The sequence below is a fragment of the Meriones unguiculatus genome, chromosome 2, assembly GCF_030254825.1.
Source record: "Meriones unguiculatus strain TT.TT164.6M chromosome 2, Bangor_MerUng_6.1, whole genome shotgun sequence".
Classification (NCBI taxonomy): Eukaryota; Metazoa; Chordata; class Mammalia; order Rodentia; family Muridae; genus Meriones; species Meriones unguiculatus.
The window spans coordinates 65,768,130-65,782,239 of record NC_083350.1 but is presented as its reverse complement, the minus strand read 5'-3'; the positions used below and the strand labels follow the sequence as shown (position 1 = coordinate 65,782,239).

At 41.2% G+C, this 14,110-nt stretch overlaps 1 protein-coding gene across 1 annotated transcript in view; it reads right to left on the bottom strand.

The window, feature by feature from the left end:
* Positions 1-14,110, bottom strand: part of Klhl14 (kelch like family member 14) — a 105,621-nt gene that overhangs the window by 22,270 nt on the left and 69,241 nt on the right. The window contains exon 4 of the mRNA XM_060377627.1: positions 3,142-3,231. Coding sequence (XP_060233610.1) covers positions 3,142-3,231 — 90 coding nt within the window. The remainder of the gene's footprint in view (positions 1-3,141; positions 3,232-14,110) is intronic.

Sequence of the window (14,110 nt, the reverse complement as noted above, 5' to 3'; positions counted from 1 at the left end):
ACACACAAGCGCATCATGTCTTGGCACTCTGGGATGACAAGAAACTGCCGTGTGAGTCTTTATATGGTGTGCACTGAGGTTCCAGTGGGTGACTCTACCAGTAAGTGCGATTGTGGATTGATAGCTTTTCTTCCAGAGTGTGTTCATGCAGGGTTTTTGTCGCGCTTGCTGTTTCCTTCAGGTGTAGGTAGAGTGAACTCAGTAGAGTCAAATGGTGCAGTATGGCTCTCCGAATTAATTCAAAGAAAAAATTCCGGATCCTCTTGGCTAGAGGTAGAAATATTCTCTGAATTCTCCCCAACTTTCTGCCTAGTTCTCTGGGATACGTTTTAGATTTGGAGTTGAAAAGCAAGCAGATAATAGTTATATTTTCCAGAGGTGTGCATGCATACGTGTGTGCACGCCCATGTGTGCAGAAGCCAGAGGTCGAGCTCAGGTATTGTTCCCAGGAACACATTGTGACAGGTTTTCACTAACCTGGGCTTGAGCAGGGTAGGCTGGCTAGTGCGCCTCAGAGACCCACCTGTCTCCAACCCAAACTCAGCACCAGAATTAAAAGCATATACCACTAGGGCTAGCCTTTTCTAAGTGTCCTGAAGGTCAAACTCAGGTCGTCCTGCATGTGCAGCAAGCACTGAATCATCCAAGCTGCCATCCCTGGCCTCATTAGGATAACACTTGGACTGTGATTGTTAGGACTGTGGAAAAGTGATTCCACAGCATGAATGAGGCCAGCGTTTAATCCCCAGCACGAAAATAGAAAACAAAACAAAACAAAACAACAACAAAAAAACAGTCAGGTGCCATGACTCATGCCTGTAATCCCAGCGCTTGGAAACTGAGGCAAGACAACTGTGAATTTGAGGCTAGCCTGTGCTACATAGTGAGACTTTTTTTTTTTTTTAAGAGGAAGACTCATTTATGTAGAAAGTTCTACATTTTGTTTTGTTTTTGAAAGCTGAGTTGTGGTGGGAGATTTATTATTCTAACAGGGGCCTATGGAAGAGTAGCAGGGAAGTGCTTGTGGTTTGAAATACGACATCTTAAATTTTTGTCCATATTTTAGGGGTTTTTAAAAAACGTTTATTTATTTGTGTATGTGTGGTGTTTTTTTTGTTTGTTTGTGCATGTATGTTTGTGTGTGTATGTATGTACATTTGTGTGTGTTAGGGGGTGTGCATACATGCATGTCATGGTATACTTGTAGAAGTCAGGACAGCCTGTGGCAGTCAGTTCTCTCTCTCTCTCTCTCTCTCTCTCTCTCTCTCTCTCTCTCTCTTTCTCTCTTTACGATGTAGGCTCTCAGGGATTGAACTCAGATTATCAGACTTGGCAAAAAGTGCCTTTCTTGGCTCAGCCATCTTGTGGGCTCACTGTTTTAGCTTTAATAAGGTCCTCTGAAGAATGTTTCGAAGACTCTTTACTTATTAAATAAATCCCGTGGCTGTGTGGTGTGATTGCTTATGGACTCTACACATGATCCCTTTACTTCTAATACTGAGGTACAACAAAGATGTGGGGCCTGAAAACATCCTCTCTGTGTGGGATCTTGTGTGTGTGTGTGTGTGTGTGTGTGTGTGTGTGTGTGTGCACCAAAGGACAAGCTCAGCTATTATTCCTTTGGTGCTGCCCCTCTTGATCTTTCACATAGAGTCTTTCACTGGTCTAGAACTTACCAGGTAAGCCAGGTTGACTGTCCAGAGATCCCTAGAGAAGCCACCTGTCTCCTTATCCACAGTGCTGGGCAGGAATAGCCCACCATTCCTACCTTTCAAATTTTTTACAAATCTGATTTCTGGGTATTGAAACAGGTTCATGTGCTCGCAAGACAAACGGTTTAGTGACTAAGATGTCTCCCAGCTTTGTCTTTTTCTTATGTGTGGGCAGCCTGGCTTGTTCTTCTTTGAAGTTTTCTAGAGGGAGCAGATGTTGTGATTTTTACACAATTTTCCTTGGTGTAGATATGGAAAGAGAGCATTCACAATGAAATATGTGCAGGATCTGTAATTTCAGTGGGATGTGCTGAGGTTTTTCAAGTAGAAAATGTGTACCTGCAAGCTGTTTGATGGCTTCTCCGTCATAATTATATCTGTAATACAGAAGGCTACAACCATGGCTCCTCCCTCACTTGCAAACTTTCTAAAAAACACCACGATCACTTTGCATATTCTGCAAAGACACAGTGTTGTGTTTGGTTTGGGATGTGTGTTAAAAGGTTTCATTTCATTTAGGAAGGAATTACACTCATAGGAAATTTGGCGGACCTCCTATAAAAGACACACTTGCAAAGGCTGCAGTGAGGACAGTGGGTGCACTGGTTTTGAGGTCCTACCTGCTGCAAAGGAACTTGAACCAGAGTTCCATCCTGCATGAGCTAGAGAATGCTTATCACACCTTGTTCTCATATAGACAGAACGTGAGGAGAGTAGTGGGTGAAGATCTGAACAGCTGAGGCTGACTCAACCTTCCCCTGGGGAGTCCTTGCTTCTGCCTGTGGCGTTCCTCAGGGGATGGATAAGGAAAAGGGCCGAGCGTCGCTGTGATGTTAAATCCCCAGAGGATTGGCACTTGAATGCTCTGTTACATATGTCCTCAGCTAGCTCCATGAGTACCCTCCCCTGCCTCCATCTGCTAACCTCAGGACCTTTTCATTTGCCCATGTTACCTAGAAATCTATTTCCAATGCTAAGTATAAAAGGGATGGATAGTAATCCTTTTTACAGTGTGGGTGCTTGTTCAGCAGCGCTGGGGTCTGAGTGAGTGGTTCCCCTAGAGTGCATCTGCATGCTGGAGGTGTGGCGCACAAGATGACTTAGCAGATGGCAAGTTTAGGAGGTAGACCTGACGAGAAGGCCTAAGTTCACCAGAGCCATGTCCTCAGGAGTTCCTGGGGGGCCCTGCCCACCTTATCTTTTTCCAGTTCCACTGATGGAAGAACTGTTCTTTGTTCAGTCTTCCGGGGGGGGGGGGGCACCATCCGCTGACCCCATCAAAACTGAAGTCCACAGTTAGTCCACACTCTTCAGACTCTGAGCTGGACGAGTCATTTCTCTTTAGCATTAGTTGCCTCAGAGATTTCACTGGGGTAACACACAGCTGAGTTGTACAAAGCAGCCACAATGAAAGCCGTTCAATAGTTACCATTTGGATTCCATTGGTCCTCTCCACCCAGCACGAACAGGAAGTTCTCCACCTCTACAACGCAGTGGTGGGCACTGTTGTAAGGCATAACTGGAATCAAGAAAAAAGGACATATAAAAATTTCCAGCTACGTACTTTACCAAAGTGAGTACAAAACAAGAGACTCCACTGACAGGCAACAGCACGGCTACCCACAACTCCTATGTTCCACGCAGCCTGGCTCAGTGGTGTGTTCCCGGCAGTTTCAAGCCCAACCCCTTTTGATTAATTCTGCATAATGTTATTCCAGGCTTAGTCAAGAACAACCTGCATGCTGCTTTCCATCCTTGAGTTCTCCTCATCTGCCCGATCGTGGAGGACACAGGGTCTATGGCAATGACTGACACTCCCAAATGGTCAGGGCTGGCAGCCACTTCTTGAGAGAACTAGCGATGAATAATGTGGAACCATTTGCTGGCAATCTTTCCACAAACAGACCGGGGTGCTGGGTGGCTTTCTACTCCACAGCATCGAGCAGGCTGAATTTCCATACAGTTTTAAGTTTTTAAATTAAGGTCCCGCTGATTTAATGCCTCCTCCAAATGTATACGCTTAATTTTCTGTACAATGTCATTAGCGGCACAATCACACAGTTTCCATCTATCTGCATCGGAGCTCTTCTGTAACAAAGATGAAAACTGTCAGGAATGTCACGCATATCCATGCTCCTCCACTCTCATTCTTTCTGCACCCAGCTGCAGAGGCCTGCGTGGAGGGCTGTTATTCATAAGCCCACAGAAGCCAGGTTTTTTTGCCATTTGCATCTTCTTTGCAAAGTCAGAATGTACCAAGCACAGTGCTGCTGTCACCTTTGGTGTTGTGCAGTGGTGGTCCCTGCTGGTAGAATATCATAGGGTGATTGTAGATGCATGGGGCATTAGTTATCATATGACATGCAGTGGTTTGGGCCCAGTGACACCAGTAGGAAAAATGATGTCCTTGTTCAGCTCATCATATGGGCACCTTAAATCTAGGTGAGGACAAATGGGGAGGTGATGTGCCTGTTCAGGCAGGGAACTTATTGCTTGACACGGATCAACAGAGCACTTAAGAAACCAGTGCAGTGGGAAATCAATATGAATCCCAGCCAATTCTTGCTCTGAGCTCCTTTGCCAATGCAGAGAGAAAGGGAGAGAGAGAGAAAGAGAGATGAGAGAGTAGAGAGGGAGAGAGAGAAGGAGGGAGAGGAGAGGGAGAGAAAGAGAGAGAGGAGGAAGGGAAAGGGAGAGAGAGAAAGAGAAAAGGAAGGAGGGACACACACACACACACACACAGAGAGAGAGAGAGAGAGAGAGAGAGAGAGAGAGAGAGAGAGAGAGAGAGAGAACTTACTGCATAACTGAGGGGAAACTATCTTATACCTGACTCATTTTGAGGGACATAGATACATTTTTCATTTCATTGTGTTTAATTATCTCCTAGCATTCTCAGAGATGACTTACACTGGTAATATATATATAAATAAAAATAGAAGGAGCCAGGCATGACTTTGAGAAAGAGAACTCAGAATATAGTTCTGTAAGTGCACCATTTAAGATTCTTACTGAAGTGCCAAAAGGTTGTAAGAATTCTGATTCGTAAATTAATATTTACTGTGACTGTTTATTTCATCTGAAGTTATAGCCATGAGAGAAAAAGTATTCGTATGTATATGACTGATTTGGAGGGTGGAAGAAAGGTCTAACGTGGCTTGTGCAGACTATAAATTACATCAAGGGACTTCGTTAGCTTAAGAATGTCCTTAAACCCCCAATGCTCACTTTAATCTTTGGAGAATGCTCTCTACTGATAGGTCTTGTTGAGTCACGACTCTGAATTCCTTGGTGTAAATTATCTGTTAGGTCATTGCTCAACTAAGTTTGATTATGTTTGGAAGCTATATTTTAAATATCAAGTCAATTAAATCACTACACCTTGAATTATGATAACTTTTCTAAACCACTGCAAAGAAAACTAGGCTACCCCATCACTTGCTATGACTGGATGTTTCAGCTTGACATAATGTCATCTGACCTGTGTGACCTTACACAGCCTTAGCTGCCATTGGATGCATCTAATTACATATGACATCATGCAGATATAGAAGCCAGCAGCTCAATTTGCACATTCCATGGCCAACCAACATGCTTCATATACTTACTGAAAATTTTTGATTAGCTCAGTGTCCAAGTTTTTTTTTTTTTAAATACAGAAAATTGGTGTTTTTCTTCTCTTTAACAATGAGCCCAGCTTCATAATAAAACAAAATCTCTGAAAATGTAGCAACACTTGTGTTTGCTCCTGCTGTGCATTTGTTCCCATTCAGGCAAAAATTAAGTGAAGGAAATAATACACGATTTATTCCTAAGCCTCTTTCTCATTTGATTACCCCTATTGTTATGCTTTGTGCAAACAAATGAAGCTATTGCTCTAAGCTAACTACCGAACTCCTCAAAATCAGGGCAAAAGAATTCTTTAAAGTCCTAATGGAATGGGTTTGTGGGGGTATTCTTATTTCTCCACATGTTTTTTTTTTTTTTTTTTTTATTTTTGCTTGACAATCTTGAATATTGTATTTCTTGCTTGGGCATTTCAGTATTCACAATCTTGAATTATTACCATTTCTGAATTCTTACTGTGAAGTGGAAGGCTATAAGTAGACACAAATGACTCTATGAGATTATCGCTGAATATAAAGCGCTCCCAAATTTATTACAAATAAAATATTTGATCATTGTTCGGATGTTGAAAGAACTCTAATTCCGTTAACTTCTGCCTAAACCTGAAGGAAAGCAAAAGTAAACCAGGCAGGGAACAAGAGCCGGCAGCCCACTTAAAAGGCCACGTGCCCTGCACACACTCACTCTCCTTTCAAGTCACCCCAAGGCCACCCCTTCTCCTTTGCAGACTTCACTAGTGGTGGACACCTGTGTGTGTGCACAAGCAGGTGGTGGAGGAGGTCGGCCCTCCACGTCACGCACAGCCTGCTCGGAGTTTTTAGCGTGTCAGTCAGTGAGTTAGAGGGAAAGGGGACAGTGAAGCTAATCAGGATGAAATGAGATTAAAGGCTGTCTAATTTTACAGCAACTGTGATCCATCAGCCACTGTGAAAGTGACAGTGGAAATGAGTGATGGGGACAGACAGGTGGGGCTGTACATTTCACTGATTTATCCTCAAATGCACTGGGCCTTATTTTATTGAGTGAACACGACCGCATTTATCAAGTCTGTCATCTAAAGCCACTTCCCTCCATTTAAAAAGGTCACTTTACTCCGAGGGAGCAGGAAAGAGGCACTTTCAAATCAGATTTAAAATCGAATAACACATGTTTATAAGGGCCCTTCGTGAGGAGCCTCAACTTTATCTCACACAAATGAGTTGTGATGGAAGGAGAAGTGGGATAGAAGCTAGAAAATCACAGAAGGAAACACTTTGGGAACTCGAGGGTCTCTAAAGCGTCAATGGGTCTCTAAATCTGAGGCAGTTTATACCATTTTCTTTTCCTTTCCAATCCCATGTTTTATTCTGATTTGAGAAACTCAATCAAACATTTGCTAATATTTAGTATTTTAAATTAAGTAAATAGAAAGCGGTAGGGTGACGCCATGAACTCGTAAACCCGGGAAAGAGCTCATCACAGTATTGAGCCTGTGGAGTGACTGATCCTCGCGTGGGAAACGGAGGTCAGCAACCTCTACGAGCTGGATCTCGGCGGCAATGAACGCCTATACCTGTTAATTGTTTTTTTCCCATGATTTTAAAGCCATATCAATCTCAGACACGCAGCCTTTCGCCCCTCCCTGTACTGCTGCAATAAAATGCTTCAGGATGCTGGGCACGAAACCGTGCTTGGTTTAGAAGTGAGCACTGAATCCTCATCCTGTGATGTGTTGCTTTTTGTGCCAATAACCACACTTGCCGCTGACCATGTGCTGCATGTTAAATTGAATGCCTAATTATGTTTGTGTGTTTATCAGCCTTATATCTCTGAAAATGCATGTGTTTAGCCCTTGCTATGAATTTGTCCCCATTTAGGGAAAAAAAAGGAAAAGAAAAAATAATCAGATGAACTGACTAATTCATGATATTAAAATTACAATGTATGGTGAAACAGATAATGTCTCTACCTGTATTTATTTACCTATATTTATTTACCTATATTTATTTAACTGTGGATCAGGCATAATTCCACCACCTTATTTAGGGGACAGGCTGAGGTCTTGGGAGGCGGAGTCACTTGTTGAAGGTCATACTCAGCTGATGAATACCACAGCTCAACTCCAAACATGGGACTGTCTGGACCCCGACCCACGCTCTTATGCATTTCACTCTACTGACTTCCAATAGGTATGTTCAGCCAACCAGAAAATAATTGCTGAGTACCTGAGTGTTCAATGATAGTGTCCCTGAAATCCACCATGTATAATTTTTATATGGCGTCATACATTAAATGTGCTTATTACTTAGATGTTTAAGATGCATGTGCCACTTCGAATGTGTTTCTGTACACGCAAATATTAAACTGACTTGTTTTCATAAAGTAAGATGTGTTTTGATTAGCATGCACCTACTGTACAAAGGTTTTCATTATGATGTTTAAAACATGCACATAGTAGATTTCGATCCTATTCATGCCCTCTGTTATGTTTTCCTACCTTCCCTCTTCCCCCTTTCTATTTCTGTATCCTAAATAGCCCCCCTTTTACTGTAATGTTGATTCTTTCCTACCCTTCCTGGACTCCACATATGACAGAAAACACATGATAGTTGTTCTGAGTCTAGCCTCTTTCCCTTAACATGATGATTCTCAGTTCTACTTTTCTTTCCTGCAGGTAACACGATTTGTTCTTTCCGAGTGACTAGAACCCTGCTGTGTACACACACTATTTTATCTTTATTCATTGTCTGCTCTTGGCCATATGGGAGATTCCTGATTTGGCTACCATTGCTTCAGTAAATATGGATGGTGCCGGTGTCTCTATTCCATGCTACCTTTGTTATTTGAGGGTGAATATCTGTAAGGAGCTGTATTTCATGGACATCCTACTTTATGGATCAAGTCCCTCTACAACGAGTTCCATAGTGGCTAGACTAAGTCACATCCTTATCAGTGATATATAATTATTCCTCACACATCCTCATCCTTTACTCCTAGAATCCTCACTGATAATTTGTGGCTTCTTGTATACTTGATGACAGCCACTCTGGAGGGAGAGAGAATCCCAGTTTCATTCTGACTTACATTTCCCTATTGGCCAATGGTTGAACACTTTTTAAAATGTGTTTATTGGCCGCTGTATTTCTTCCTTCAAAAAGAGACTACTGAATTCACTTGCCTACTAAAATGCAGTGCACTTGCTTTATGGAGTCAGAAAAAAACATACCAGTCCATGGAGATAGGTAGAGTCTTCTGGCATGGGTTATGACTATTTTTAAACACGTAGTGCCTGTTTCAACCTTGGATGTACAGGCACAGGGATCATCTGCTGGCACAGCAAGTGTCCAGAGGGCTCGCTTCTGTCTCTGAAGGCCAATGCACATTAATCTGTTTCTTCCCAGGTTCTAGCTCTAGGAAATACAACTATCTTCTAGTAGAAAGCATAGACATCTCACAGCATTCATGAACATCAAGTGAGAGGTTACTTGAGACAAGCCCCGAGTATAGGATTGCCAGTTCAATGGGAATTTAAAGTTTGTCGTTTAGATATGACAGTTATGGGGGCCTTGATATCCTTGTGGCTTCAGAAAACAAGCTAAAAACCAGTCCAAAAGCTTTTAGGTAATCAATTATGTACACACACACACACACACACACACACACACACACACACTTATATGTAAAAGTATGTATTCCTGAACCTTAGCCAGTCAGTTTTCTGTCATGGAGGACATAACTGGAACTGTGTGCTTGGCTTTTCCTTTCAGAAAGATTGCATTATATTAGGTTTATTTATTTATATGTTTACTTAACGATACTTGTCATTGAGCCTAGGACAGATTGCATGATAGGCAAGCATTCTACCACTAGGCTATATCCAAGCCATTTTTCTAGTTCTTACATCTTGTATTTAGGAAGGGTGTCACTAAGTTTCTTGAACTGGCCTTAAAGTTGTTAACTTCCTGCCATAGTCTCTCCAGTGGCTGGAATCGTGTCTGTGTCTGGGGGCATTTTCTCTAACACAAACAGAAACATTATCCTGAGACGCACTTTAGCATTTTACTGTTTTGTAGTAAAGAGTGTGTCCATTCAGTCCTCATTCACTGCATGTTCACTGCTCAACAGACAGAGCTGCACCTCCTGGGAACTCTGAGAATGGTGTGTGGAAGATGTCGACCCAGAGAACACACATCACATGTAATAAAACGGGCTTTTTGCCTCAAAAGTTAAGTGCAATGAAGGTATGGAAATGAAGACTGGGGTGAGGGAATGATGAAGGTGGAGAGTTCTGAAAGAGGCTGGGAGATGACCTTCTTCTGAATGGTCCAGTGGATGACCTTGGTGAGAATTGACTGGAGTGAGGACACCGTGCAGGGAGCAGTAATGGGAATAGCAAGTACAGAGGTCTCGGGGTGCTGGCTGGGGATGTCTTCAGATCAGTAGGACACCAGCACAGTGGAATGTGAGGCCAGGTATAGAAAAGGGACACAGAGCAGAGCACTGGATGCTGGCGGGCACAGTCAGGGGATGACTCTATGCCTGTCTTTCCTGTATCACACAGATTCAGGCTCTATTACTGATTGTGGCCATTACTGGTGGCTGTTTGTTAATGCATTCAACAAGCCCTTACTAAATATTCTTTACGTGCAGATACTTTTCTACTGATAATGTGGCAAGGAATGAAGCTCCAGATGCTCCTCCTCCTGAAGTACATCCTGCCTTGTGGGGAGACAGGACACACACAAATATAGAAATCAAGATGAGCGGGCCGGATGGTGGCTCTCATGGCAGCCCTAGTTGTCAGGGAAGGTCAGTGTAGGTGATTGATATTTAAAGATGAATTTAAAGAGTGGAAAGAAGCTATCTGCCAAAATGCAAGGGGAAAGGGCCCACAGAGGTTCAGGCATGGGGTGAGGTAAATGGTTTGAGAACATAGAGAGAAAACTCTGTGTGGGGTGTACACAGAAGTGATATCAGCAGTCAGCTAGAGACTGGCATAGGGTTCATGATGAGTTAGGGAAAACTTCATAGATCTTGTTCTAAGCATGATACAATGATATTTGAGGAATTCAGAGGAATGATTTAGCTTCCACAATACCACTACTGCTTTCATTGATTAGAAAAGAAGAGGAAAATCTCCATAGCTCAGCTGGTGAACAATGGGGACATGCCCATGGATAGAGAGAGGGATGTGTGTTGACAATTGCTGAAAACTGAGAGAGGAATAAAAACTGGGACAAGAACAACTGAAAACCATGGCTTTCCAGGGACCTGGGACAAAAGGCCAAAAGCCAGCACAAAAATATTGATCACACTCACTGCCATCATTTTCTAGTATTTTCGTTTCACTTCAGGCTGCAAGGTCCACAAAGGCCAGGGCTACAGTCTTTTCGATTCAAAAATAAGTAAATAAATAAATAAAGTAATTGAGTGAGAAAATCAGTACATTGTTATTGTGCATATTTCAGAAAGAGAGTAAGTCCCAGAGAGGCCAAGAAAGGTGCAGGGCCCTTTTCTGAGGGGAAATGGAGAAGTGGATTGGAAGGGGAGAAAGAGGAGGTAGAGGAAGAGACTGGGAAGAGAGGAAAAAGGGAAAATTGTGGTTGGGATGTGACACATGATAGAATAAAAAAGAAAAGAACAGGAAAGAAAAGTACAGGAGACCCAACCCAGTTGCCCCATACGTCTCTCAGTTACTGTTACTACACCATGTTGGCTTGGGAACTGTTTTTATATGACTTGGCTTTCTTATAAAACTTCTAATTGTTCTAGTACACTGATTAAAAGAACCACATAGCCATTCCATGTGATCTATACTGTGCACAATTTATATGTGTATATATATGTTTATAATAGCAACGATATATGTAATTAATAATATCTAAACATATGATATGAATATATGTTATATAATATATTAAATAAGATACTAATTATATTTCTATAATATATAAATTTATATTAGTATTATATTAGTCTATAATTAACATATTTGCTGCTGTTATTGTATTGTGTGTATACAACATTGTGTTAAGGACCTTCTACACACATACACACTCGCATGCACACATGCACACGCAAGAATTTATGTTCAGTGATGAATTCCTCTAAATGGAACTTTTGAATCAAAGAATGGGCGCCTTTTTCATGTTGATAAACCTGTCACATTGCACTCCACTTTACATGACCGGTTGGATGGTAGTGAGCAGCTGGTATCTAGTTAAAATTCAAATCTGCATTCATTTATTAAGGTGGAGAAAGAGAATATTGTCACACATTTAAAGTCCATTTGTATTCTATACATTCTTCTATTGGGTTTAAATTTCCTGATACAATTTGTTCTATATATAAATACATGAGTTTTGTTTTTAAGGTGTTTTTCCCCTAGGGAGTTATCTAAACAGGAAAAAAATAAATGATATTTTGGAAGCACAGTATTGCTAAAATATGTATTGTAAAATATTTACTCATTGAAGCAAATTCAAATAGCAATTACATGCTGCTGAAAACAAATGTAACTTGAAAGGAAGATGCCTCACTTTCACAACAGTGAATGAATAATCCTTGTCATCAGATCCTGAAGGGTGTAAAAGAAAAAAAAAATCTCATTTCTTCAATTTTATGGTAAACACATTTGAAAAACAAATGTTTAAAAAATTTCTAGTTAGTTTCATCATACTATTTAATTTTTATAAACATCTAGCAAATTGGCTAATATTTTCAGAAGTAGAGTGTATACAAAACATTACACTTTATTAGATATTTTATAGATATTATTAAATAATTAATGTATAACTATATATCTTAAAAATGTGGTGTGTGTGTAGGTCAGAGGTGGATGTTGGGTGGGTTCTTCAAACATTGTCTATATTGTTCTTCGAACCAGGGTCTCTCTCTTAGAACTTGGCACTCCTGCTTAGCTAGACTGGCAGTCTGGGCAAGCCCCTTCATCCTCCAGTCTATGCTTCCTAACTCCAGAATTACAGATGCACATCCATACCACCATTTCTGGCTTTTCACATGGGTGGTGGGATCTGAACTCGGGTACTTACGCTTGCACAAAATGCTCTTTACATACTGAACCACTGCCCAGCCATACTCTTCTCCCTTTTTTCCTGTTATGCTTAGGTCGTGCTACAACTGGAAACAACAAATAGATGGAGGAATTTTGTATATTCGGGTATACTTTAATTATTATGGACAGTCTGTAAAACCGACCTCCTGGAAGATCCACATAGTCTGAATCTGGTGAATTCTTCAATATTTTCCCACACCTTCTCTCAATTTGTTTTGCACGCAACGAGCTGAGATCCACGTACTAGAAACAGTTTTATTTAAGTGGCTTCAAGATGCATAAATAAAAAAAATTACATTAGATTTAGGGGCCACATGAGAACTGAGAGAGCTTTGTTCTCTTTCACGGCTCAAGGTCATGTCCAAGGGCATCTTCTTGACCTCAGGGATTGCTTTAGTGCTCTCATCCTCTGCGAGTATCAACACAAATGCATGCCATTACCGTATCATTTTCCATACAATGAAACAGTATATGAAATGTAGCTGTCTTTCGCTTGTTAAGGGATCTCTGGGCTCCTTGAAACCAGATTGTATCATCTCAGGAACTTCATGATTAGCACAGAACCACAGGACATGGTGCTCAATCAATCTCTGGAATCCCTCTAACTGCTACACATGACAAAATATTCAGAATATTAATGAATCAATAAATACCAGTGGCGTTAATGAGTGAACGTTTGTGATAAAGAAAGACTGTGTGATTTACTTCTTTGGAAACTGTACAGAGTACGTGCTGGAGAGATGGCTCGGCAGGTAAGAATACTTGCTGATCTTCTGAAAGAGCAGAGACTTGTACCTGGTGACTTGTGGGCAGTCATAGCTACAGCGCCAAGGACTCTAACACTCTCTCCTGGTCTCCCTTCGACCTGTTCTCACTTGTACAAACCCACACACCGACACATGCACACAATTGAAAATCAGATAAATAAAAAGGTGAAGTATTTCAGAGGTCTTTAAGAGCAGAAAATGATGAGACATATCTTAGACCAGAGTCCTGGGATTTCTAAGATAAACATTTCCTCCCTGGAACACAAAGGAGGACCATGAATTCTTCAAAGATTGGTCATAGATTTCTTCCTAGAAGCATCATAGCACCTACTTGTGCAAAGGTTGGAAGCTTTCAATATATCCTTACTGATGTAGTTTTACTCTGATTATTCAGCTTGCAGAACTGCTAATAACTATAAGACTAAAGCAACTTCAAACAAGAAAATAGGTTTTTTGTTTGTTTTGTTTTGTCACTACTGAGAACTGAACTTAGGACCTCATGCATGCAGGACAAGTGCTCTATCACTGAGCTACATTCACCAGTAGTTTTAAGTGAGATTGTAGCTGGCTTCCAGAGTCTTGTGTTTTTTCTTAGTTAGAAATATTAATATGTTCCCCAAATTTAGTTGCATTATTACAATATCAGCTGTTTTGGACACATCTTGCTGTGTTAGCTATGACTCAAATACATATTTAATAATTTATTTTACTTTATTTTTTATGTGTATGACTGTTTTGCCTGCAAGTATGTCTACATCATGTTCATGCCTGTAGAGGCCAGGGGAGGGTGTCAGATCCCCTGGAACTGAAATTACAGATGGTTGTTAACCACTATGTGGGTACTGGGGCTTGAACCTGGGTATTTTGGAAGAACATCAAATACTCTTAACTATTCAACCAACTCTTCAGACCCACAGTTATGTTTAGAGGGTAAAAATAGCCTCTGAGAA